The 10,930-nt window shown below is 35.4% G+C and overlaps 1 protein-coding gene across 1 annotated transcript; it reads left to right on the plus strand.

Moving 5' to 3' along the window:
• Positions 1-356: 356 nt before the first annotated feature.
• Positions 357-3,285, plus strand: LOC107191097 (lipase member H-B-like). Its single transcript, XM_015580051.1, has 4 exons — positions 357-573; positions 1,451-1,642; positions 2,287-2,464; positions 2,944-3,285. The coding sequence occupies exons 1-4, from the start codon at positions 360-362 to the stop codon at positions 3,044-3,046; spliced, it is 687 nt and encodes a 228-aa protein (XP_015435537.1). The 5' UTR covers positions 357-359; the 3' UTR covers positions 3,047-3,285.
• The last annotated feature ends 7,645 nt before the right edge of the window (positions 3,286-10,930 follow it).

Below are 10,930 nucleotides of genomic sequence, written 5' to 3' on the forward strand. Positions count from 1 at the left end.
TGTTCGTTTCGAAAACCAAAAATGCTTTCGCGAAAACACACAAGAAAATGATCGAGTATATTATTGATCTTTTAAAATGTGGAAATGTTGCGCATAATTTCTAGAGCAATTATATTATTGATAGTAGAAAACTAGAAACAACAGATTACAAGCTTTGAATCACAACTTCCAATTTCGTTTTCCGTACCTGTAGAATATTTAAAGCATAAACCAATATATTATAGTATCATTACATCACTGACATTATTTTAATATAGTCTGTAATTAAACTTTTACTCTATATAAGAAATTGTAACGTACGCTTAATTTCTGATTTTGAAATCTTTACAGCCTATCTAAACGCTACGAATCAAAATGTCATGTCAGTAGACTACGGTTGCGTTTCACTTCAACCTTACGTGACGTCAGTTGCGTTGTCCGATGATGTCGGTATGCTTGTAGCCGGATGTATAAAGGATATGGTGACGGCTGGAGTGGACAAAAGTAAAATACATTTGATGGGACTCTCTTTGGGTGCCCAAATTTGTGGGAAGGCTGGTCGTTTACTAGATTTCCAACTATCATGGATATTGGGTATGTAGAAATCGTCTTAGGTCACTAATATTATGCTTTATTATCCTAAAATTATACAGATATAGATACGAAAAGTGTGGAATATATAAAGTAGTATTATGTATACCTAACACAATGAAGCTATTATTCATGGTCCTTAACTATAACTGGTCCTCGCTGTATTATTACTAGATTCTCCTATGTATTTACAAAGGAAGAAAAAAATATAATTCTGTAGCATCTATAAATATTCATCTGAAGTATTTAACGTTATTACTTATAATTAGATTGCGGAAGTTTATGCAAAATCAACATTTTAGACAATGATATCTAAAAATTCAAATGGAGCAGAATTATGAATTCTATACTACAGACATTACTATGTTAATAATAATACATATGTATTTATTGTATTGCCTTTCCCAAATTATGAAATGCTATAAATGCATAATCATCCGCAGTCTACTTATTATACAGGATGAGTCAATAAGAACTACTATCTAAACTAGTTATCTATTCACTGCATCAGAAACCGGTGTTCCGTCGTATAATTATATGCCGGAACAGCGTAACTCCGTCCATAATACGAAAATTGTCGTCCGCAACCTTAGGTATGTTTTGTAGGCGCAGCTGACCGAACGACGTATCAAAGATCCAAAATGAAAACATTTCGTAGGTCAGTCGCTCGATTCAGGCGTATGTGAAAATAAACAAAAGGCCAATGGCCCAGTAAAAATTTTTTACTTTTAGCTCGCGACCTACAGTCAAAGTGAGAGAGACAGAGAGTGTCGACAAAACCTATACAGGGTGGGGCTTATAGGATTCCTAACTTTCACACAAACTGCACGCTTCCATACATAAATGATACTCTCTAACCAAATTATGATCGTTCTGGTAGGTCTCGATCCGGCCGGACCTCTGTTTGAAAATGATATTACGGGGACGCTGAATGCCACTGACGCACAACAAGTCTCTTGTATACATACTGACGCTGGATTTCTTGGAACAAAGTATCCGTGCGGTGGCGTTGAATTTTATCCGAACGGCGGAACGAGAAGCCAACCTGGTTGCTCTCTAACTGAGATGATCGGTAAATAAATTACGAGATAAGTATCGTAGCGTAAGAAATCAAAATCTTGTCTGAAGTTGAGCAAACCGTATCCCCTTCGATTTAATTTCACTTTACACCAGTTCGTAGAGTTCTTGATGCACTACACCCGGACATAGATTCAGGGAACTTTAAATAGCATGGAATACTTCTCGTTACGGCTCCACAGATTTTTCCGAATGTCCTACGTCCATTTTGGACACCCCTTGACCTTCGTAATTTGGGAGCCGCTTACGAGTAGGTTTTAACAATGATATAGATAGGCTGAGCACAATTGATGGTTCAATTTTTTATTCCCGTATTTTTCTGTTTCTTAGCCGAGTATAGGCAATAGCTCCATCAACTGTGTTCCGGGTATCTATACCTTTGAAGTCATCGTACATTCGGTATTACCAACACTAGCTAGACTGTATGTAGCATCACTAGATGATCCCTAAAAACGTTTCTTATGAAACTCGTATATAAAAATGTATTACATCTATTTTATGTGTTTAGGATTTAATTCATAGTATCCGTAGATGATATTATTTATTTGTTTTATGACGAGTTATACAATCTCGTCTGACGAGATTGTTTAAATTATAATTTATATTCTATTGATCTTACTGTACGTTGATTCCTTACAGCTTATGCCAACCCACAGATAGGGTGTAGTCACATCAGAGCTGAGTTCTTACAAACAGAAGCTGTGGGGAACCAAAATGGTTTCTTGGCTGTGAAGTGTGATAGTTATGACTACTTTAAGGTCGATGCGTGTAACAGATCGGACATAATTCCAATGGGTGAACGTCCTCCGGCTTTAGCGTTAGTATATCCCCCTTTATTTCATGTACAGTTTCACTACAATTCATCTCATATGTTTAATCTGATTCTGCTACTCTAATTTTTTGAAAAACTTCTTAACAGTTTTATTGATAAAGGAATGGTGAATATTCACTGTTATCATTCGATTACAGTTCAAGGCCTGATATTGTTACGTATCCTAGATATTGTTACGTACTAGTTAAGTTGGAAACAGGTTTCCTACTAGCGACACATTAATTGCCCAAGTATGAGTTAATTCGTGTAGTTAATAATCAAGCAAAATTTGTAATAAGGTTGAGAATAAGTCTGTCTATAACGAAGAACATTTAATTTCGATTAAGTTTATATACAAACTCAGCGAATAACCGCCGCATCTAAGAATCATGGTGTTGTTAATCATTTCATTGGACCTTTATTGTGGCAGTCAATGTATGAATTTCTAAATCCTGTAACAAACCCTTCTTTTTTTCTTCTTTCAGTTCAGGTAAATATTACCTTCAAACAAACGGTCAAAGGCCTTATGCCAGGGGAATCGACGGAACGAGATACAACGCAACCATCGATAGTAGCACAGTCATATAACATTTGCTTCTATGATTCAACCAACATAGTTTAATTTATACTTCTCAACATAATGATTTACTTTTAATCTTCTGCCTTGTGGGAATAAACTGGGAATAAAGTCTAATTATTGTCTGTACAGAAAATTAAGTGTTCTCGTTTTCTTTCCTCGACGATCGAGATTTTCATTTGAACTGACAAAGTAATCTGAATAGAAACAATATCTGGGCCAACAGATACAATAGATACAATAATTTGTAATTACATATTTATTAACTTTGTGTTGGAATTGAAAAATAACTTTTTTGATCTTGATATCTCTAAGAAAATGAATTTTCTCTCAGTGCATTACCCTCATTAAATGGTACAACTCTGTACCGATACATACTATCATAATTATATATCCAAGTAGATATCTAGGTGTTTGGTTTCTCGTGGCGCTCCCGGTATGTTTTAAATGCACATAATAATAATGATACACTTACAAACATGTATATATTAATGCATAAATGTTTCTTCAATACGCGCTGATTTATTTCCTGATTCAATCCCGTCGCCGAGCCGTGACGTCCAATGCATTTTCGCAGCATCTTAACCTTCCCGTGGAAAGACACGAAGAAGTTCTCGCTCGGAAACACGCGGCTGGTGCGTGAATTTTACATTTCAATCGAAATGTACCCGCGGCACACCAGCAATGAATTTCTCCCCGGTATTTCAATAAACCAGCAAACGTGTACCTTTCATGAGAAAAAAAAAGCTTCACGATCGAGGATCCAGAGACGAAACGTCGCGAAAAATTACGCTAACTGGCCAACAAGTCACTGTGGAAAAGGTATAAATTTACCGATCGCACCATTAAATATACACACGATTTACAGTGTGTATGTACATTCAAACAGCACCGAAATATTATTAATTAACGAACTACCGCTCGGTATAGAAACCCTATGAATTTAATGAAATTCAAATTTCATACTTTACCGGGTGTAAACGATTCAATTATATAGAGTTCAGGGAATGTTGGCAGGGCAAATGTTTATCGTGCCAACGGTTTGTTAGTCGGAGATTTAGCGTGACGTTTAATTGAATTTTTCATTCGCGCATGGTAAGTACAGTTAGGAGTGAATAATACAGTATTTTAAAACTGAATTTAAAGTTTACGAAGTTCAATATTAAAGGAGCAGGAAAGCAGTGAAATAACCAAGCACATTATAATATCATCTACTGAATAGCTATTTATTACAATATTTGATAAATTTGTATTTTATTATGAATATAAATTTTTAATGGTTATTAGTATTTGGAGATACAACGATTAAGAAAAAGAAACTTTCAAAGTTTCAGAGTTACGACTTAAAAGAATATACTCATAAAGTAATTTGTGAAAGAGGAAACCAAATAGAATCATATTGACCTTTATTAAGGGTTCTATTAAGTTCCAAATAATATGAAAGCATGATTGGATTTTATTTCAACTTTTTAATGCATAGAATTTTAAACAATCGTGTATGCGACAAATGCATAAAATCCGCAACCTTCTATTTTATAAATATACATATAAATACAATGAAAAAAATACCTATGCCATGTTGTTCACAAAAATATGTTCAAACATTACAAAACTTTTTTCAAAAACAATTTTTGTTAAAACAAATGTGTAAAAAGGAGTGTGGGCTCGAGGAACCACACTGGGGGTAATTTTCCATAAAAATCCGCAGTCTTTTTATCCATAAATATCGTGTTTAATAACGCAAACAAGCAACGTGACTTCCATGGAAACTGAACGAAGGGACGAGGGAGAAGTTTATTATCAGAAGACGATCGGCTGGCCGAAACATCGGAACTGCCAGATACTTCTCTTTGGGGTGGAGAGAGTTTATAAAGAAGAAAAAAGAAAGAAGGGCTCCTTTCGAGGCTGTAAAAATTTTACGATGGCCACGTTATTTCGTGCAGTGGTCTTTATTTACCCGTAAAAGTTTCATGGTGTTATCACACTTCGCTGCTTGCACCAGAGGGACGAATTGTTTCATTGGTAAGTGCTCGGCCATTTTTACGGGCTGGCTAGAGCTCGCTCACAGTCTCTCTTCCTCCTTTTCTTTCTTTCTATCTACCTTCCCGCGACGAGACGAGGAAAAAAATTTTCCGAAAGGTCCATACTTTAGGCTAAATTCTTAAATTATTTTTTACCGGTCCGGTTCGACAAGAGAAACGAAAGAAAAAATGGAATCCAGAGGAACGTTCGATATATCAGGTTGTTACAAGTAAACTGCGAATTTTATGCATTTATGAAATATCCTATTGTTTAAAATTCGATACAGTAAAAAGTTTCACATTTAGGTCTTCTTTTATTTCGAACCTATTAGAACCCTTAAGAAGGTAAACAAATATTTCTTTGTATCCAGTTTGGAGCAGCTAATCCATAAAATTCTATTTTTGCATAAATATCCGTGGTGTATTTATAAGAGAAGTGATTCTATTGATAGGAATGTGAACCTTAACGTTCAGCAATTTATTAACGAATTGAACTTTATATTTATGTATTTTATATTTGTACCTGTTCATTGATATTTATTTTGTTGTGCTATCTGAGCATTCATATGGACGTTGTGATAAGAAAATATTTGGGAAAAAAATTGTCGAGTGACACGTGTGTTGTCGAAGAAAATCGTAACGACGTTCACGTGGGTCGCCATTGTGATCCGCCTCCATACGAGCAAAGCTATCTGACTACAAGCATTCAGATCGTTCGGGGCATCCGAACCGTACTACACATTGACATCCAGGCTATGTCAGCGATCTCTCAATTCCGTTTAGCGTCGCGCGATCGCGGCATTCGAAATCTCCGAAGCGTTCTACGATACGGATCCTCAAACCGGATTACCAAACAATATTCACTGAGAAACTACAGCTACGATCAGTATTAATAAATATGTAACGTAAAAAATGAAGTCGTTTTCAAATCTTTTAAAAGAATAGAGGAAATACTATGTATAACTAATAGCAAAATCTAGTAGATTGGATTAACGGTTTGATGGAACCATTGTTACAGAAAAATGTAAGTCTACGAAATGATTATTTTTATTAATATCGAATGTGTCAGTAAGTAATGTAAAATACTGTGAATGTTAACATAGCGTTAAAATTATGAGAAAAACGTAAAAAATGATCTTAATAATACTTTTACTAGATATTCAACTTGTTCTACGATAATTGAGATGGTTACTTATTGAATATTTGAAAGGAAACATTTATTGAGTGATAAAATAAACTGAGTGCACCCTTGTTTAATTATTCAAATACTCAGAATAAAACAGATTAGGAAAATCACAGTGAAAATGTTTAAAACGTAATTAAAAGGAACTCAATTTTTACAATCGAATACTCCATTATCTCCATAAATATGTGATAAATTATGTAATTTATGAAGTAAGTCACTTAATTAAGCGCTATTCAATTAGATTTAACAAATTATAACTTGTTTTCATTCGGTGCAGTGTATATACAGGTTAATTGTTATTGCAATCGAATAGGAACGTTCACAAGCATCTGCGACCTTTCATAAATTCGCTCACAATTACTTCGATTTCGCAGCTGTATTTCGGGGTCGGGCGGAACGAAAACAACCGGAAACAAAGCTCGAAACAACGAATTTCAGTGCGCCCCGAATTTCTGTAGCTCGATTGCATCCGGCATTGTCCCGAAAGGTTCGTAGGAACCAGACAAAACGTCTGCTCGTTCAGCACAAATCGTTTTTTGTTTTTTACCATACTCAGCCCCGTGAAACTAATGGCAACCATTTATTAATTTATTGTTGTTTACGTGGACAACAATAACTGATAAATATTATTTGGTTTAATGGGAATAACAATAGTCTGTAGACAGTAATTGTGGAACTTGTTGGTACAAAAATCCAATGGTTTGTAAAAAAAAGTTTAGATTGGTTTTCCATGTTCATATGGCCTTAATAATTTATTTAGAAAATTTAACTTTGATATTGGAAGAATAGAGAATGATAATCTAAGAACAATGTAAAATCGAATTCTTGGAGTTTTGTAACCTTTCATAATTTTAATAAGAATGAAATAATATTTGAAGCTTTAAAGCTTTTATCAGTATTCAATTAACTTGACTTCATTTCTTAATGCAGCCTAAAAATAAATTGAAATATAATCGTGATTTACAATTCTACCCAGATTCTTCGTCATTTTCAGAAAGTCTTCAAAAAAGGATTTCCTAAACCAAATAATTCATTACATCTCAATTATATGATTCAGTATAATCCTAAGCACCTAATTATTCTGATATTACTCCATACAAAGTAAAATTCAATGCCAAGAAAATTGTTGATCCCGTCAAATTTTCAATTCTGTAACAGCATTCGAGAATTGTGAGTAGACTATGGAAGTTTATAAAAATTCACAAATTCAGCCACAAATATCTCAAAATGAAAATCGATCAGAAATTTGAATTTTGTACCAGAAGCTTTACTACGTCAGTAATAACATACGAATAGTATTAAATTTTATTAAAATCATTACTTTATTGCATTCTTCGTATTAAGAGACGCTAAAAATGCATAAACATCCGCAGTCTAATAACGGACCATCGAAAGAGTTTCTCCGCGTGGCCTGGCCGCGGCGCCAGGAATTTCGCAAATTTCAATCCGTCGTTGTTTCTTTTTGTGTTTCACGATGGTTGGTTGAACATTTTCGTTCGGACACGTAGTACTTCCCTTAATGGGCCGCAATTTCCCTCGATGGAGAGAAGCGTTTCATAATTGACGAGTATTCGCGCTTTAACCCTCTTTACCCTTTCCCGCTCTCTCTTTCTCTTTCCCCCCCCTCTTCCATCTAACTCTAACTCTCTTGCATCGCGTTTCCCGGCGAACACGCGGCCGAGTTACCTGCTGCACAGTTTCGAAAATCCAAAAAGTCACGTCTCTGGACAGATAACGAAGCGCCGCTTATTACTGCACGCTTAATTGTTGCCGAGTTTTCCGCTGAAATAATTATGAGCTACTCGAAAATTTTCGAAACCCTCGCCCGTCGTTATTAGTGACTCCTTTAAATATTCCCCCGACGAATACAGGGTCCATTCGGACCCATAGGTACATATAAATGTACTACATAAACATAAGTAGACTATGGATGTTTGTGACAATCTACAATTTTGAGCACTGATATACAGGGTGGATCCGAAAGTTATATAAAATCGGACATGGGGTGATTCTACGTGAAAAAATAAGTCGAAAATATAGAATAACATTTTTTTATTTGAGACTTCGTTTTCGAGAAAATCGACTTCGAACTTTAATCGGAAACCGGTGGTCGTGTGGTAGTAAGTAGAAATGGAATGCAATGAACAGACGCGCTAGCGAAGTCATATCTACATATACGTGCGCGCATATCTAGCAGATATTCAAATTACATTTGCTCGAAAACGAAGAGTCGAATGAAAAAATTTAATTCTATATTTTTCTCTTATCTTTTTATGAAGAATCGATTCGTAAATAAATACGGTGAACCGCTGTACTTATTTACTTCCCAGACCTCTTTTAAGCATAAATATACAGTAAAACTTGGGTTAGGGCCCGAAACGCTCTACAGCTTAGGCACTTGGTGTTCATTCCCACCATTAATGTAGGAATCCCCTTGACGCACCATGAGGCTCAACGACCGACTAGTGTAACCCATTAAGAACCGATTTCTCTACTTCATAAGCGCCCGGTTTTGGTCCCAATTTTTGGGTACTAATCCAATTTCTACTATACAACACATTGTTACCTATAGTTGACTGATTCTAAATGTGTACTAAAAGATTATGAATACCTGTATATCAATTATTAATTAATCTAATTATTTATTTTTTTCTTAATTTCTAATACACACGCAGAGTTAGATACTAAACTACATTAATACAGATATATATAAACTATTATAAACTGTCTTAACATTTGAAACTCTCTGAACCCTATGCCAGAGTCAGCAAAGACTCGTTTGCTTCGCACACTTTTTGTTCTCCCTCTCACACTTACTTCACTCAGTGCAGCCAACCAATGAGACGCCTGAATTACTACCAATATGAATAAATAAATAATTCAAAATGTGTTGCCACCAAAATACCAACAACACTTGATATCCAATGGTATCAAGTGGAAACCCGCCCTAAAGCGATGGACACGGTAGATCCGTAAGGCCACGTAACCGTTGTATTTCACGTGTAACAATCGTCGACGCATTAGGGCGGCTGTTCTGCGGACCAGTGTATACACACAACGATACACGATTCAACGGCGTTTCCCCGTTCATAATTCAGCAATATCCGTCCGACGAAACGGCCGATACCAAGAGAGCCTAGGACCGCCGGAAGTTCTCTGCATCTTTCAGAAGAGCCGTAGCTCGGGCAAAGGGACCGTTCCCGGGGTGGGCAGGAAGCTCAAGGGGACCAAACGCTGAGGCGAGAGAGTCGGTTAATTTATTTAATGCGCGTGGCGAACTCCTTTGGCGTGTCGAGCTGTTAGTCGGGACGAGAGCTTGTTCACGAAAGAAAAAGACATTTTTGTGGCTAGTCTGTTTTCGTGCTGGAGGAACTGCGTTCTACCAGGTGAGATAGCAGGTGCGTTAATAATATAAAGAAAATGTTTATTTTCCCTTCAAAATGGGAACAATGTAACCTATGGGTCTATTCTGACCCAAAGTATGTTATTTTTTATAGATGTTGTAAAATGAAGGGTAGCTGGAAAATTTTTCTTTCTCGTGAATATGTAGTATTGCTTCTATTGTGCTTCTATTTTGGAAGTTATGTAGGTCTAATTTTTGAAAAGAAGCTTGTTTGATTGTACAGACTCATGTATTCTTTGTATTGTTTGTGATATTGAAATGAAAACAGTGTAATATCTGAATGAATTGGTTTATAATTGTTTGGCTGTGAAACGGACTTGAAGAATGTTCGAGTATCTTGAAATGAGAAAAGGTGGACTTGTGACACCTTTAAAAAAAAGGTTTATGTGTTTGTAATTATATATATATTGACAGTGACATGTAAATAGCATATGTCAATGAGATATAGTAAATTATGACAAGAACATCTCCCAGTGTGGACCACGAGTGACCCAGTTATTCTGTAGTAGTGACTGTATTAAATAATAGCAGACAGTTAATATTTTGTGTCATCCTTGCGCAGGGGCCATGCTAATCTTCTCTGTATCGTTCCAAGTTTACTATATGTACTGCAACGATAACGCACGGGTATAAAGTTAAGTTTTAAGTATGATTCTAAAATTTAAGTGCTACGTTTGAGTTGAATTTTAATTTTAATTGATACTAGGAAGATAGAGTTGTGATAAGAAGGAATATAGGTATAAGATATTGCAAATAAATGTAATAATATCGGGAGACATCCAGACCCGGAAGGCGTGGATAATAAAGTATAATAATAATTAATATTTTGTGTAATGGTTTACAATATTTACGTTTACAACATAATACGTTTACAACATTTTATAAGTAAATTTTCAATATTATCAGAAAGGGATCCCAGGTTCGTATTTCTCTTGTAATTTATTTGTATTTCTGCAATAATTGTCCCGTGTAATTAAAGTGAGCGTGAAGTAAAGTACGGAATCCGCGTTTCATGTATTTTCTTCCTTGATAGATAATAAAAAATGATAGAAGGCAGGAGGACATATTTAATGGAAACGTTTGTTTTCCTTAAATTGCACATTTTTTCTCGCCTGGAAATTTCCATTTCCATTTTCATTTTGCTAATGGAACCTGTATTTATCAATAACGGACATTGGAAGCTTGCGAAACAAGTTGTTATTTTCCTTCGTTAAACTTTTTCATGTTTTATTATCGATATTACAAACTAAATATGCTCTTGTATTATATTTCTCACTGTCATTTA

Source organism: Dufourea novaeangliae, unplaced genomic scaffold (genome assembly GCF_001272555.1).
Source record: "Dufourea novaeangliae isolate 0120121106 unplaced genomic scaffold, ASM127255v1 scaffold221, whole genome shotgun sequence".
NCBI lineage: Eukaryota > Metazoa > Arthropoda > Insecta > Hymenoptera > Halictidae > Dufourea > Dufourea novaeangliae.

What these genes read in the sequence shown, in the direction of transcription:
- LOC107191097 (XM_015580051.1), top strand. Translation starts at nt 360, where the DNA reads ATGTCAGTAGACTACGGTTGCGTTTCACTTCAACCTTACGTGACGTCA. An exon ending in CCAACTATCATGGATATTGG is followed by an intron (nt 574 to 1,450) that starts GTATGTAGAAAT and finishes TCGTTCTGGTAG; the next exon opens with GTCTCGATCCGGCCGGACCT. An exon ending in GAACGTCCTCCGGCTTTAGC is followed by an intron (nt 2,465 to 2,943) that starts GTTAGTATATCC and finishes TTCTTCTTTCAG; the next exon opens with TTCAGGTAAATATTACCTTC.